The 15,319-nt window shown below is 45.8% G+C and overlaps 1 protein-coding gene across 1 annotated transcript; it reads right to left on the reverse strand.

Moving 5' to 3' along the window:
* Positions 1 to 4,191: 4,191 nt before the first annotated feature.
* On the reverse strand, positions 4,192 to 13,946 carry ASB17 (ankyrin repeat and SOCS box containing 17). Its single transcript, XM_072649884.1, has 3 exons — positions 13,412 to 13,946; positions 7,136 to 7,415; positions 4,192 to 4,487 (listed from the first exon to the last, which is right to left on the reverse strand). Exons 1-3 carry the CDS (start codon positions 13,810 to 13,812, stop codon positions 4,281 to 4,283), a joined length of 888 nt encoding a protein of 295 aa, XP_072505985.1. The 5' UTR covers positions 13,813 to 13,946; the 3' UTR covers positions 4,192 to 4,280.
* Positions 13,947 to 15,319: the final 1,373 nt, after the last annotated feature.

Consider the following 15,319-nt stretch of genomic DNA (forward strand, 5'->3'; position numbering starts at 1 on the left):
ACTGTATGACCCATGGGTGCCATCCAACCAACGAGCTCTGTGTTGCTGGGAGCAGAAAGGGAAAGGATGAGGTAGGTGATGGAGTGAACCCAAGGACCTCGGTTCAAATCCTAGAGAGAGGTCACTGTGTGACCTCTGTGGGGCTCAGCTCTTTGATCTCCTGAGTGCTAGTGAGAATGGAAGTTTTCTCAGGGCAGAGACTTTGTATCCACAGATGTGCTATATCCAGGTGTGTCATGCTGGTAAAGGTAACCTCAGTACCCTTAAGGTAACCTGAATCATGAAGGGCTTCTCTCTTACTTTCTTACATCCAGACAATCAGCAGAACAACTCAAGGCCTGATTTGGGGCCTTTGCCAGTTTCTGAGATACACACTTCAAAGTGTAACTTGGGAGCCAACTGCAGACCACTGGGGCAGAGACCACCAGAGCAGAGACTATCAGAGCAGAGACCACCGGGGCAGAGATCAGGGCAGAGACCATCGGAGCAGAGACCATCGGGGCAGAGACCATCGGAGCAGAGAAAGACCACTGGAGCAGAGACTATCAGAGCAGAGATCGGAGCAGAGACCATCGGAGCAGAGCACTGTGCTGAGGCATGGGGACTAACGCACAGTCAGGACTTCAGAAAGGTTTAATGAGCCGGATGGCGCCTCTCGTCTTCTCCTGGGATCTAGGGCTCGGTGCGTCCTTGGCAATGGGAGCAAACATTGACATTTCAAGGAGGGCAAAGAGCAAACGCTTCCTAATTTGGCTCACAAGGCCCAGCAGAAGGCCCTGAGGCTGTTTATCTAGTGTGTGCATGTGTTCGTCCTTCTTTCTCAAAGAAGACCAGGCCATCAGAGAGATGATGACATGACTTGTACTTGACTTTGCTTTGAGTGAGGGAAGACTGTGCAGATCATCAGCCTCACTTCTCCTCCAGAGCCATCTGAATCCAGTGACCAGATATTCATGAGGATGACTGGAGATGACCCAGGATGAGGCAGTTGGGGTTAAGTGACTTGCCCAAGGTCACACAGCTAGTGAGTGTCAAGTGTCTGAGGTAAGATTTGAACTCGGGTCCTCCTGACTCCTGCACTGGTGCTCTACCCACTGCACCACCTAGCTGTCCATATTGAGTAAATAGGTGATGGGGAAGAGAGAGGACAGTAATGGTGATCTGCAGCTCTGTGAAGGCAGGTCGCCTGGAAGGAACGAGAAGCAAAGGAGACACATTTACTTGATGTAAGGAAAACCTCACAGTCTTGGGCCAATTCCCAAATGGGAATATGGGTCACTTTGGAAGGTTGTGGTGGAGATAAAACTGGATTTAGATCCATGGGTTTGAATCCTGCTTCTCTGTTAAGTAACTTGGACCCTCGATGAGCGACTTTCATCACCTGCAACGTAACAGGGATAGCAGCGGCCAATCTTATATCCCCTTTTAAGTTTTGCGGAGCACGTCACATCCATTATCTAAATTGATCTTCACAGCAACCTTCTCAGGAAGGTATTCTTATTATTTGCATTGTACAGGTGAGGAAACTGTAATCCCGACCTCGCAGGGTGGTTATTATCAAATGAAATGACGTATTAGATTATCCTGAACCTTAATGTGCTGTACGGCAGTTAGGATTAATACTCCAATTTTTATTTCTAGACATTTTCAAGTGGGGCTCAATGACCCCTTTGAGGATGGTGAGGAAAACTCTGCATCAGGGTTCTTAGCAGAGGGAATATTTGGTCATCGTATTTCAGTTTAATTGTTTCCTTGGTAATCCTATAGAGTTCATCTTATGCATTTGAAAAATTTTCAAAGAGAAAGGTTCCATGGGCTTCTTTCTGTATATTCTTCTTTTTTCCACGGGGTCCACGGCTCAAAAGAAATGGAATCCCGGCCTCAATGCCCTTTGAGGTCCCCTAGCACAATGTGATTTTGAGGATAGTGTTTCTGTTCTGTAGATATAAGGTTGTTGGGTTTTTTTTCTGTTCTGGCTCTTTCCCTTTTTCCTTCTTCTAAGGTAAAATTATATTTGGAAAAATTCAGTGGGCTGTCCTTCCAGCTGGAAGCTGTGATCTAGGCAACATGCCTTTTTCATCCATGTGATTGTTCTGGTGTGAATTGTTAGGCCAATCAATCACTTTTGAAGGTGGAAGGGAACTTAAAGATCATTGAGGCTGACCAACCCATTTTACAAATGAAAAACTAAGACTTTAGTAAAACTTTATTGATATTGATCTATAAATCATAATTTATAGTGAAGCATGATTATGAAAAGCTAATTTACAGTCAAAGTACAGGAAGACGGGATATCATTTGGACAAATATCTTTAGATTCCTCTCAGAAACTAATAGGAATAAGCATGATAATTCACATTAAGGTTTAAATTTTAGGGTTAAAATGTGTGTTCCTCAATCCAGCCTCCAGACTTGGTAGTGAAAATAGTATTGTCCTCAGGATTTTACAGATGAAAGATTAAAGCTCAGTTGATTCAGTGACTTGCTCAGCCATCCATCTTGTAAGGGTCACAGACAGATCCAGTGTCCTCTCCACCGTGTGAGTTCTCTGTGCCTGTGTGTGGGTGGCAGAAAGGAGAGAGAATGTAAAGCCTTATGATCTGACTTCAGACCACACCGTCCCACCAGAACCACTGTCTCCAAAGGTCCCAGTGGTCTCTGTGTTGTCAAATCCAGGGCTTTTTTCTCAGTCCTCACTCTCCTTAGATGCGGCCAGTGATCCTCTCTTTTCTCTCCCCAGCTCTCCTCCTCCCTCTCTGACCCCTCCTTCTTGGTCTCCTTTGCTGGAGCCTCCACCTGCTCTCATCCCCTGGCCATAAGTGTGTCCCATGGCTCCATCCAGGAGCCTCTTTACCCGCTCTCTGCAGCTTCTGTAGGCGATCTCATTAGCCTCCTTTCCCATCTCTCTGATGACGATTCCCAAAGCTACCTCCCCTGCTCCAGCTTCTCTGCTGACCTCCTGTCCCACATATCCACATCCCTTTTTGATATCTCAGACTGATGTTAGCAGACATGAAATTCTCACTGGCCAAACTGAAACTCCTGGCTTCATGGAGCCCCCTCTCATTCCACATTTTCCAGTTTCTACAGAGGGCAGTGCCATCCTCTAGTCCCTCAGGCTCAGCCCAGGTGTCCTCCTGGACTCCTTACTATCTTCTCTTCCTGCCCCCATATCCAATATGGTGCCAAGGCCTGTGGATTCGCCCTTTCCAACATCCCTCCTCCTGTCCTCTCCTCTGACTCTTCCACCCTCACTCTGGGTTATTGCTGGGGTTCTGCCGGCCTCACTCACTCCCTACTCCAGTGATATTCCTAAAGGGCAGGGTTGAACCTGTCACATCCTCCCTACTCAGCAAACTAGTGGCTTCCTAACTCCTCCAGGTTCAAATACAAGATGCTCTGTCTGGCCTTTAAACCCTTCCTAACCCCCTGCTACCTGTCCAGCCTTTTTACATCTCTCTCCCCCTACGTGTGGTCTTGCATCTCGTGACACTGACTTCTTGGTTGTTCCACTAACATGACCCTCCAGGCCTAGCACACTGTCCCTCGTCTGCTCCCACTACTCACCTCTCTGGCTTCCTTTAAGTCCCAACTAAAATCTCACCTTCTACAGGAACCCACTTAATTCTGGTGCCTCCCTCATTTATTTCATGTTCTGTCTGTGGCTCGTTTGCTTGTCATTCCTTCCCTTCTCTTGTGAGCTCTTGGGAGGCAGGGACTCGCTTTTGCCTTTTTTTAATTCCCAGTCCTTAGCATAGTGCCTGGCATGTGGTAGTAGCCACTTAAGAAATCTAACTGAGTAGCTGTTAACTGAGAGGGCAGGAGAGAGAGCAAATGATGGAGAAGAAAGAGGCAGACAGACACATGCTTTTCCAGCCGAGGTTCTTACCCCTTTGGGGGCCATGGGCCCTTTGGCATAGCTCTAGAGCTACATCTGGTCCAGCACCATCAGCTGACAGATGAGGACGGGCCCCTGGGAAGGTCAGTGGCTCGCTTCAGCGAAGGCTGGCCGAACGTAAGCCTCAGAGTCAGGGCTCAGGTCCTCTGACGCTCCTGATGCAACGTGACAAAAAGTATCTGACACTGGCACTCCATTATTTCGTCCATTCAACAGGCATTTATTAAGCTCCTTCTGTATCCAAAGCACTTATAAGGAAATACGTCAACTGTCAAATGAAATATTCAGTGAGGTGAAAATGGGAAGTTACTGCAGTAGTTTATTAACTTCTGAACCGTACAAAGAACGATCCTCCTTCAGGAAGCAGGGATAAAGAAGTGTATTAGCTTTCTAAATTCAGGTAGTTCTGTAGACGAACAGGAATGAGAAGCGAAAATATTCCATTGGGGAGCATGTTGTTGATGAGGAGCTGAGCTCTGATCGTCAGTCTGCAGAGATGTAAGAGTTCGCATGGGTCTTTATATCTTGTGGAAGGAATGTAATCCAACCAATTGGAAACAATCGGTCGCCTTCCCAAGCTCAGCTGTGCCTGGGAAGAAGAGAAAAGGGATTTTTACTTAAAACATTTAGATTATTCTTTATCACTCTCACTACGTGTGGTCAGAACTATTGGCATGTACATAGTTCTGTTTCAAATGCAGTAAAAATACCCGCTTACCTTTCTCCAAGATTCTTAACTTTATCAAAATGCTTTCCTATCTTTTGTTTAAATCTGAGTTGAAGACATGTATTTTTAATGACTATTTTGCAGATGAAAAAAACCAGGCACCGGATATTAAAGAATTTACTCTAGATCACACAGCAAGTGAATTTATTATAATTCCAGAACCCAAAATCAGAGTGGCCACTCCTTTTAAAAGAGGTAGTTCTGGAAATCATTTTGTAGGGACATCTAAAAATAAGTTTGCTCAGGGTACTTAACAAATAGGAATTTGATGAGAGGCCGATTGTTCCAAGGGTGCTCCTGTAGAGACAGAAACCAAATACGTGTATGTAATCATTAAGAAAGGCCAGTGCTCCTGATTCAGGGGTTTTCTTTCTCTTCCATTTTCTTCTTTATAGCTCAAATTAGGTCTAGTAATCAGATCTAAAGTGCAACGAGTAATGCGGCTGAGATGGTCAGAGCACCAAAGCCACGTGAGTTTATTGGGAATCAAATGCAGCTAATTATAAGCATGACAGAGTCTGGAGAAGGGATTGTTTTTTCATAAATGTACACATATACATATAGGAATATTGGAGGGATGAGGTTTGGGATTTCACTTGCATCGGGAACTTCCAGCACAGGAACTTCCTTTTCCAAGGTGGGCTGGCATTTTCCCTGCCCTTACAGCCATGTGGTCTTGGGGAGTTGCTTCCTCTCTCAGCTCTTCCCCTCCTAGAGCTGGGCTGGAAGGGACGCCGCAAGCCACTGAGTCCCACCCTTTCACTTTGCAGAGGAACAGACTGAAGCATGGGCAAGTGAAAAGATTTGCCAGGACCATGCCCATCTCCTAGGTGTCTGAGGGTGGGATGTGAACCAATGTCTTCCTGACTTCCAAGACCAGTGGCCCCTTCAGTCTACCATGCTCTTTCTCTATGGTGTGTGTGTGTGTGTGTGTGTGTGTGTGTGTGTGTGTGTGAGAGAGAGAGAGAGAGAGAGAGAGAGAGAGAGAGAGAGAGAGAGAGAGTCATCAGAGACAGTCAGAGAGAGAGTCAGAGACAAAGAGAGACAGAAACCTTCAAAGCAGGAGTTGTTAGCCTTTGTCTGTGTGTAATGGGCCCCTTTGACAGTCTGGTGAAGCCCTTGAATCCCTGCTCAGAATGATATTTGTTAATGCAGAAGAACAAAATATATAAAAGCACAAAAGAAATGAAATACATTAAAATAAAGGTGTAATTTTTTCCCCATCCACATTCATGAAATTTTTGGAATCTATTCATTTTTTTGAGTCTGTGGACTCCAGGTTAAGACTCCAGCTGGAGAGGAAGTAGGACTCTCCTTCATGTTGGTGATCTGTGTGGGTTGAATTTGGAGCTACCCCAATGACTCAGTTTCCTCAAGCTGACCATTGCTGCCAGTTGGCATGGATACAACTGTTTGGTCCAGAAACTTGCTGTTCTGTTGAAAATGGTGGGCATCGCCCAAGCTGCCTAATGTAAGCCACAGTGAATCCAAACATAGTTTAGCTCACAGAAACAAATAAAGCAGAACATTCTTTTAGCTTCATGTTTTCTAGATATCTCTGGGTAAAGGTATTCAGTTTAACAAGTAGTTTATTCGAAACTTGTGTTTTAAAGTGTTTGGGGATCATAAAATAAAGAAATTAATTCTTAGTTATCGCTGTATTGTCCAAATATAAACTTTACTTTCTTTCCCCCCATCTGGCTTATAGAACTTCCAAGTGAATCTTGTCATCAGTGTGCTTTTTTTGAGAGATATGTAATGCATTTATATGGTTGTATATACACACAGAAATATATGTGTGTTATGTAATGCAAGTGTACATGTGGGTGGGTGGAGAGCAGACTGATGGATTACTGGATTCACTCAGGGTTTATACAAACTAGGTTTGGGGAAAGAAGCTATGGTGTACAGCTGTACGATATAGTCATGCAATCTATATCTACATGTTGTGTGTGTGTGTGTGTGTGTGTGTGATCTTGGGGCAGGGATGGGAAGGTGGTGGTGATGGTCTATAGGCAGATTAAAATCAAAGATTATTCTATAGCTCCCTTAGTGCAAGTTACTAAACATTAAGTAAGGGTATTAGTTGATTTTTATTCTTTTGGTCCCGATTAGACATTCAACAATTTACGCAATTGCAGCTGATTTTGCTTTGTTCGTTGCTTATTTTAAACAGACTTGTTAGACATTTGTACAATCACAATATATGATCTGTAACCCTGACACGCATCTACTTAATAGCTTAAACAAAGGTGCTGTAGGTTCTGGTTTGCACATTGTCATCCACATTTAGAAAGTGAAAAACAAAACATCCAAGGCCTGCTCCTCGTTCTTAGACAATTTAGATCTCATTCTTTCATTTGCTATTTAATTTTAATGAGCAAATTCCTCTTCTTGCAGTTCCCTTACTTTTGGCTTAAGGTGAAGAGAAACACTTCCCATTCCCTTCTCCTTATGATTTTTGCTGCCACATGAACATGCACAATCCAAGAAGAGAATAGTTCACTAACCTCGATTTCCCGGACTGGGATGACAGAAAGCACCCTGGAGCACAGCACCAGGCACGTTTGGGCATCTTCCCGGATATCCACCAACTCATGATCCACCATGATCCTCACTCTCGAAGGATATAGCAGAATCGTGAGCACAATGTTGACAGGCTTTTTCTCTCTCTCGAGGATTCCATATTGTAAGAGTATTTTTAAGATGTTTGATTGCCTGGTCTGAGCTACATAAAGCAAAGGCGTGATGCCACTCAGTGGGCTTGGGCAATACACTGGTGTGAAGGTTCTGCAAATAGAAATGGAGAATACTTTGGCTCTAGAAACCTCAGAAAGGAGCAGAAATCGGGGAAGAGTGGGGGTCATCCTTCAGTATTGCCATCTGCCTGACACCTTGTCCTTGGGCAGGACAGGAGATGGTCTGGCCTTGGTGCATCAGTAGCATTACTGGAGATGATTATTAAGACGATGGAATTAGGGAGAAAAAGTATGTGACAATCATAGGAGGGCCTGGCTAGCTGAAATGGTTAGTATAGAGAACTCAGGCTCCCTGAGGACAAGCAGTCTGTAGTTTTGTCTCTGTGTGCCCCAGTGCCTAGCACATGACTCCACATAAGGGTGTAGGTGGGTGCTTAAAACTATCTCTTATTGTTGTTTGTTACTACGGTGGTCATTTTTTTTTACCATGCCTCTCCTTGCCAATGATTTCGTACCAAAATATTTCATTCATTGATGAGACTAAATGGAACATAACCAAGCAAAAGATATGTAAAAGGATAGATTGAGAGAGTAGAAATAATTACATGTGAAGAATATATATCGCTAGTAATAATGCCATATTTTCAGCTGAAAAACCCACGTTGTTTGGAAATCAGATTCTAGTACTGATAGGAGAAAAAAGGGGTGAGGAGCAGAGGGTTTTGTAGTTTATTGGTTGAATTGATTTTGCCGTTAACAAACGTATATAACTCATTATTAAATGGCCGTTAGGATGTCTGTGGCTTTTTCTAGTCCCCCACATTGCTCTGTCTGTGTGTCTGCCTGCTTGCCTCACTGTCTGTCTGTCTATATCTATCTATGGCTCTCTGTTTGTCTCTGTCTTTCTATCAATGTCAATCTACCTACACTGATCTATGTCTGTCTACCTTTGTCTAATTATGTCTGTCTATCTATGCCTAGCTGTCTGTATCTGTCTACATCTTTATCTTTCTGTGTCTGTTGATTTCTTTGTGCCTCTGTTTATCTATGTCTAGCTATCGGCCTATGTCCATCTGCCCACATCTATGTCTGTCTGTCCTGCTGTCTGCCATCTATCTGTCTATGTAATCTGCCTATCTAAGCTGTTCTTAGAGGTGTGGAAGTTCCATCCATGGAGACAGATTTGCTCCTCTCCTCTAGTTCACCCAGGAATACCCTGAGATAACAGGACTTGCTGTTGGTCACTTATCGGTGTCCGAGGCAGGCCTCCGTCCTGGGTGGTCTTGTAGCCTCCTGGCCATTGACTAGATGTCATCTTTGGTTTAAGGTCAGTGATTCACTTTAGTAAGAATAAAAGTTGAAGCCACTTTATTCTCAGGTATTTGGGCAAAGTGGAAGTAGTTTGATAGTTACAAGAGATACCCAGCATAATGAGCTGGTTTCAACTGCCTCAAGTGAGGAGCTGTTTTCCTCCCCCCAGGCAGTTTTGTCTTCCTGAATCATTTGTTCACAGTTTCTTCTGGACTGTCCTCTGTTCTCTCCCCTCCCCAAAGTGCTGCACAGAGGGGCAGTGGAGAGAGCCAGCCTCAAAGGCAGGAAGGCCTGAGTTCAAGGTCTGCCTCTGACCTACTCTGGCTGGATGAGGCTGGGCCAGCCCTAGCTGCAGAGAAGATTCTGACCACACCCTGAAGATGTGGCTGCAGGTGAACTCTCCACCCATCAGAAGATCTGATGTGATGTTTAGGAGGGGCTGCTGTGGTTGCCCCTTACAATGAGGTGCCTGTCTCAGCTCCCCAAGACAGTATGAGCCAGCCCCAGCATACTCTTGGCTAGTAAGTGGCCAGGCAGGTACTTGGACTAGGTCTAATGACTCAAAATCCATCCATCTTTCTACCATCCATGTTTTATCCCACCACGGAAAGAAGGTAGATTTTCTTTCATGGTCCTTAGCCATGGAGTTTCCTTGTTTGGATTAAGGAAATGAAGTCCAGGCAGTTAGCCTGAAGAGAATCCTCAGAAAATTTGGACCACACTCCAGAGGAAGGAAAGCCTTGTTCAGGTAGGAGAATGTGAAGGTTGACTTGGATTTCCTGGGGTATTAGGATGGAGAGGGAGCTGGAGGGTAAGAGCTGGAGGGTAGGAAGAATACTGAGTGGCTCAGCTGGAGTCTCATGACCCCAGCTCTGCTCCCAAGAAATCCCTGGGCAAGTCGCAGCCTGCTAGGCTTGTGTTTCTGCATCTGCCAGACTTGGGGCTTTAATGGAATGGGAGCATCCCTCCTCCTGACTGCTGTCTCCATCCTGGCTCCGAGGACTCTTCCTTCCTGGATGACAGGGCTGGCTCTCCTTCTGCACAGGTCCTCCCAGACTCTGTCTTCCCTAAGCTTCCTCCTGGTGATGGACCCATGCCCCAGGTAGCCAGCTAGCATCTCTGTGAAGATAACCCTTGACTCCATGTGTGCAAGCCTCATCTTCCTCCTGAACTTTGGTCTTGAGCCAACTGCCTCTTCTCTGTCCTCTCTAGGTAACCTCACAAATGGCCCAGGTCATTTCTCCCTGATCTAAATATCCAGCCTTCCAATCCCTCCTGACCTTCATTACATCACCTCCTGCTTTGGGGCAGCTTGTATTGCATGTTCCATAGGCATCTCACTCAGAATGCTCCCTGACCTTTCTCCCCAAATGGGCCTTCTTCACCTTCCTGTCCCCCATCCTTCTAATAGTGTCCCATGGAAAGCCTTGGGGCCCTGCTCACTGCCCAGACTTGTTGACTGCCCACACAGCACCTCTCAGACAGGGATCTCCCTGGCCTGGACAGTGACAACGGTCTCCAGTTTAGTCTCCCTACCTCAAGACTCACTGTTTCCCTTCCATCCTCCACACAACTGTCCTCCAGCACAGGCTTGACCACATCGCCTCCCTTCTCAGAAGCCCCTTTGGCTCCCTATTTCTGCCAGAAAAGAAATACCAAGTCCTTTGTTTCACAGTGAAGGCCCTCAGCAATCTTGCTCAGTCCTCTCTGTCTCACCCTCTCTGTGTGGGAAGCAGATTAAAAACTTCCTTTTCAGTTTCTCAAGAAGCATTAGGAAATATTCTTCCAGTCTGAAAGTGCTGTGCTGATGATTTTCTTAGGGAAATGGGTAAGAGTGGAAGCCAAGAATATCCCAGCAAGGGGGACAAAACGGGGCTCCTCACCCCTTTTCCCCTGACTTCTCTGGAGGCTTTTCTTTCCACCAGGAGGATGTTCGATCATGAACTGAATGAATTTCTGATGATGAATTCAGCAAGCGTTTGATAAATAACCGTCTTGTGCTCAGCCCCATACAACTTGTTGGAGAGAAATAGTGGTATGTTTGTGGCTGCTGTTCAATCCTGTCCGACTCTCAGACCCCACTTGGGGCTTTCTTGGCAGAGATACTGAGGTTTTGCCGTTTCCTTCTCCAGATGATTTTGCAGATGAGGAAACCGAGGCAAACAGGATGAAGTGACTGCCCAGGGTCACTCAGCTAGGAAGGGTCTGGGGCTGTTCCTGGCTTGAGGCCGGGCGCTCTCTTCACTTGCCACCTCGATGCTCAATAACATGTGCACGGATGAGAAAATACAAAACTCAGATGAGGTTAATGCTAAAGAAGGAGCAGAGACACATCTGGGGAAATGCAGAAGAGTTTAAGGTGAGCCTTGGGGGAAACTGAGGCAGGATGGAAGTGAACTAGCCAGAGGAGAAGCACCACAGGAGAACCCCGGCTGGGACGCAAGTCCAGCTAAATGCTTGCCTCCATGGACAGTGTGGCTCCATGCAGAGTCCTTCTACATGGGACTCTGCCCCCATCAATACTGCTCTGTGGCAGCCACAGTCACGCAGAGTCAAAGAGGAGAGACAAGGGAAGCCTCCTTTCCCCACCACAGCCCCACAGACATGGGAGAGTCAGGGAGCTTAGATTCTCAGGTACAAAGGGCCCAGCTCATTAAACCCCACTTTCACAAAGGGTTCTTCCTTTGCTCCCCGCCCAGCACCCATATAAACACTGGGATGATTAACTGTCAGTCCAAGGCAAGCAAACTTTGACTTACTGTAATGTGTGTTTTTTTTTAAATGTGAAGATTAATCAAATGCAACTTTGGTGCAGATTAAACTTTGAAAACTCATTTTAAACCCAGATTTTAGTGGGGTTTCAATAGCTTTATTTAGAGTGACTTCGAATAGTGATTTCTGAATTAGCTTTTAAAGCCATGGCAGCATGACAGGTTAACATTTGTAACGATTCATACCTGTCATTTGATCTGTCAAAACCCTGAAAGGTTACTAGAAGCAAAATATTTTTGCCACCAAGACCCTCACTCTTTTCTTTATAAAACGTCACAACACTTCCTTAAGAGCTAGTAAAATGACTAACGTTAATCTTGGGGAAGGTAAGAGCTCGCCCATCACACATACACGCGCACACATGCACAGATCCATGTTGATGTTAAAACTGTAGAAAATTGGTGCTAAGAAAAAAATAACGAATATTGTACGTTCTAGACATAAGTCTGCCAGAAATAATTTTATGAGGTGAATATTAACCTAATATCCAAGCCGCTCCTAGCAGAGAGAAGGGAGGGGGGAGGAAGAAAGAGAGAGGGGTGCAGTGGGGGTGAGGCAAAGAGGAGCAGGTGCTGTCCCCAAGTCCTTGGATGTGCCCTGCATGATCAGAGGTCATAGTCAGAGGGACCTTGGACAGTAACACTGCACAAGAGGCAGTGCTCAGTGTCTTCCTGGACCACTCTGCAAATGCCCAAGCACTCTATACATGTATCCTGTCACTAGCAGCAGCATTGGTATGGTTACAGACTTGGGGGAAGAGAGTTCCATCCCTCCCTACCTACTTCCTCCCTCCCTTCCTTCCTTCCTCCCTCCCTCCTTCCCTCCCTCCCTTCCTTCTTTCCCTCCCTCCCTCCTTCCTTCCTTCCTCCTTCCCTCCTTCCTTTCTTCCTTCCTTCCTTCCTTCCTTCCTTCCTTCCTTCCTTCCTTCCTTCCTTCCTTCCTTCCTTCCTTCTTCCCTCCTTTCTTCCTTCCTTCCCTCCCTCCCTCCCTTCCTTCCCTCCTTCCTCCCTCCCTCCTTCCCTTCCTTCCCTCCCTCCCTCCTTCCCTCCCTCCCTTCCTTCCTTCCTTCTTCCCTTCCTTCCTTCCTTCCTTCTTCCCTCCCTCCTTCCTTCCTTCCTCTTCGCACTTTTAAGGAATTTTCTTCTCTGTTTCACAAGCATCCCTCATTAATGGTTATTGTATAAACCACGACTTTGCTAATTTTCTTCCAAGTGCAAGATCCCTAGAAATTTGGGAGGAGTCAGCAAACACGAGTTTAGTAAAGATAAATTTTTTGGTGGTTGTATTCCCCCAGGAGATAAGCTCATCTGGAGCTGACGTTCTCTCTCTGTATCCCCAGGGCCTGGCGATAGCACTGGTCACATAGTACATGCTTTATGAATGACAGCTGAGTAGATTTGAATTGGGTGTTAGCACTTCCTCATTTTCATTTTTTTAATCCCCTGAAAAACAAATTTACACGGACAAGCATGCATAGGGAATGTTCCATTTCCAAAAACTGAGATCATAGTGCCCAAGAAAAGCATGGCTTTCTGTGTCTAGATAGACACATCTGAGGTCTTTAGTTGTTTCAGTTTGCGGAAAGTAAGTGTACAAACTGTATGCAGCCTAGGTATCTCCTCCTAAATGAAGCCTTCCCTGATTTCTCCAGGATCCTGTACTTACTTTGTTTACTGTCCTGCATATACATCCGTATTGTCTCCCCTAATAAAATATAAGCTCTTTGAGAACAGAGACTTTTATTTTTGCCTTTGCATCCCCAGCATCTAGCACAGGACCTGGCATGTAGTAGGTACTTATTCAATATCTGTCTGCTTTTTGATTGATTCCTCTATTGATACGAAACAGAACCTTTTCTGTTTCAGAGCCTTTCAGTGAAAAGCATTTGCAGTGGGGAAAGGGGAAGCCTCCCTTCTCAGGAGCATCTCTGTCTCGGGAACGATAGAGTTTACACTTTAGGGGGAGGAATTGTTCCTTAGCAGTCATGAGTGGGTGACTGGTTACCTCCAAATGAGAGCCAGGTTGCAGCTTCTGTCTTGAACGTAGTCCTTGGTCTTCTTCAGAAGCAGCTCCACAAAGTCGGGGTTACCTTTTCTCGCGAAGACCCAGTACAGAATAGTATTCACACATATTTCAGTAAATTCAAGGTTAAAATTCAGCTCGAAACGATATCCTGATTTCTCCACAAACGTGATATAATCTGTGAGTAGCAAATCAAACCCTTCCAAGTCGACATACCTCAGAATTTTTGCCAGGGTCCTATAAATCCTGGGCTCATAGCAGTGGTAGCCCCACTGGCCCAAGAACTGCAAGGAGGGTCTTTTCACTATCCTGTCTATGAGGTTGCAGAATATATTGCTTCTTGGACAAGAAGTCTTACGACATAACTTAGAAGATTTACTCATGGCTACTTAACGGGCAGCAACGTAGGACTGAAATCCCAGGGGGTCATATTGTAACCCTCCTGTCACCGATGATGTGGTAGGCTTCGTACCACAAATCTGAAATGCCAGAGCTGGCGGCAGTGAGTGAAATGGCCTGGGATGGGGCCGTGCAGGGCAGGCTGACTTCACAATGGGGGAAATTTGACATCAGCACAGGGGAAAATTTGGGATATTGTTATGTGTCCTGGTGAGATATATTTAGGGGACAAGAGCAGGGAAGTGATGTCCAGTCCATGAAAGCTAAAGTCTGATCATTTTAACAGGAATGTAGCCAAGGCCACATATTTACTAAGGTCTAAAAGAGCGCACTTGAAACAAAAGCCTCGTCACAAGAGAAAAGATTCACAACATTCTGACCTTAAATTTGAGGCCTGGAGCGGCTGGCAATCACTTAGGATTTGAGGGGCAGAAATAGAAAGGACCACCTTGTAGTTCTTGTTGCTTCCTTGCCTTTCTTCAGAAATGGGTCCACAAAGGGGCAAAACTGCTCCCCCTCCTCCCCTCCTCGTTCTCCCTCTCTCCCTTTCTTTCCTTCCCTCCCTCTCCCTTTCCTCTTTCCCTTTCTCTCCTTCTCTCCCTCTCCCTTTCCTCTTTCCCTCCTTCCCTTCTCTCTCCCTCCTTCCTTTCCTGTCTCTTCCTCCATCTGTCTCTCCCCCCTTTTCCTTTCTCTCCTTCCCTTCCTCTCCCTCTCACTTTCCTCTTTCCCTCTCTCCTTCCTTTCTCTCTTGCTCCTTCCTTTCCTGTCTCTTCCTTCCTCTGTCTCTCCCCCCTTTCCCTTTCTTTCCTTCCCTCCCTCTCCCTTTCCTCTTTCCCTCCCTCCTTCCCTTCTCTCTCCCTCCTCCCTTTCCTCTCTTCCTCCATCTGTCTCTCCCCCCTTTCCCTTTCTCTCCTTCCATCATTACCTCTCTTTTAGTATAGAATTATATCCAGAAATCTGTGTGAATTAAATTTGAATATGTATATATTAGATTTCTTGGGAGCTTGCCTGTCCGTTTGGCCTTGGAGTGTGGAGACCTGCCTTCGGATCTCTCCTCTGATGTTTTAGGCTGTGGCCAAGTCACTTAATCTCTCAGATCCTTGGCTTCCTCGTCTGTAAAATGGGAACCAGAATGCTTGCACTCCCTTCCTTACTGGAAGCAGGTACTTTACAGCCTCCAAGATCTTCCCCACTGCAGGCAGTTATTGTGGTACTTTCTCTCTGTGTTTGCTCCATATTGGTTGGAGGACACATGTTGGGGGATTCAGCACAGGGTTAATGGCAGAACAGAGCAAATACGAGACCCACACTAACTGGAAGACCTGCTCTGTACGTGCAGGCACTTCCATTCCACAAGCCAAATAATTGTGGGTGAGTTGTTTAATCTTTTCTGACCCAGTTTCCCCATCTGAAGAATGGACACCATTAATCCCCGCACTGCCTCCTTGAGGGCTGTCGTGGGCAAAGGTAGGCTGGCAAGTCTGTGTGATT

The sequence above is a fragment of the Notamacropus eugenii genome, chromosome 2 (assembly GCF_028372415.1).
Source record: "Notamacropus eugenii isolate mMacEug1 chromosome 2, mMacEug1.pri_v2, whole genome shotgun sequence".
Classification (NCBI taxonomy): domain Eukaryota; kingdom Metazoa; phylum Chordata; class Mammalia; order Diprotodontia; family Macropodidae; genus Notamacropus; species Notamacropus eugenii.

Excerpts from the sequence above, each read along its gene's own strand:
- ASB17 (XM_072649884.1), bottom strand. The coding sequence starts at position 13,812 with ATGAGTAAATCTTCTAAGTTATGTCGTAAGACTTCTTGTCCAAGAAGC. Across the intron at positions 7,416-13,411 it reads AACCTGGCTCTCATTTGGAG|AACCTTCACACCAGTGTATT; the intron begins GTAACCAGTCAC and ends TTCTATTTGCAG. Across the intron at positions 4,488-7,135 it reads TCCCAGTCCGGGAAATCGAG|GCACAGCTGAGCTTGGGAAG; the intron begins GTTAGTGAACTA and ends TCTTCTTCCCAG.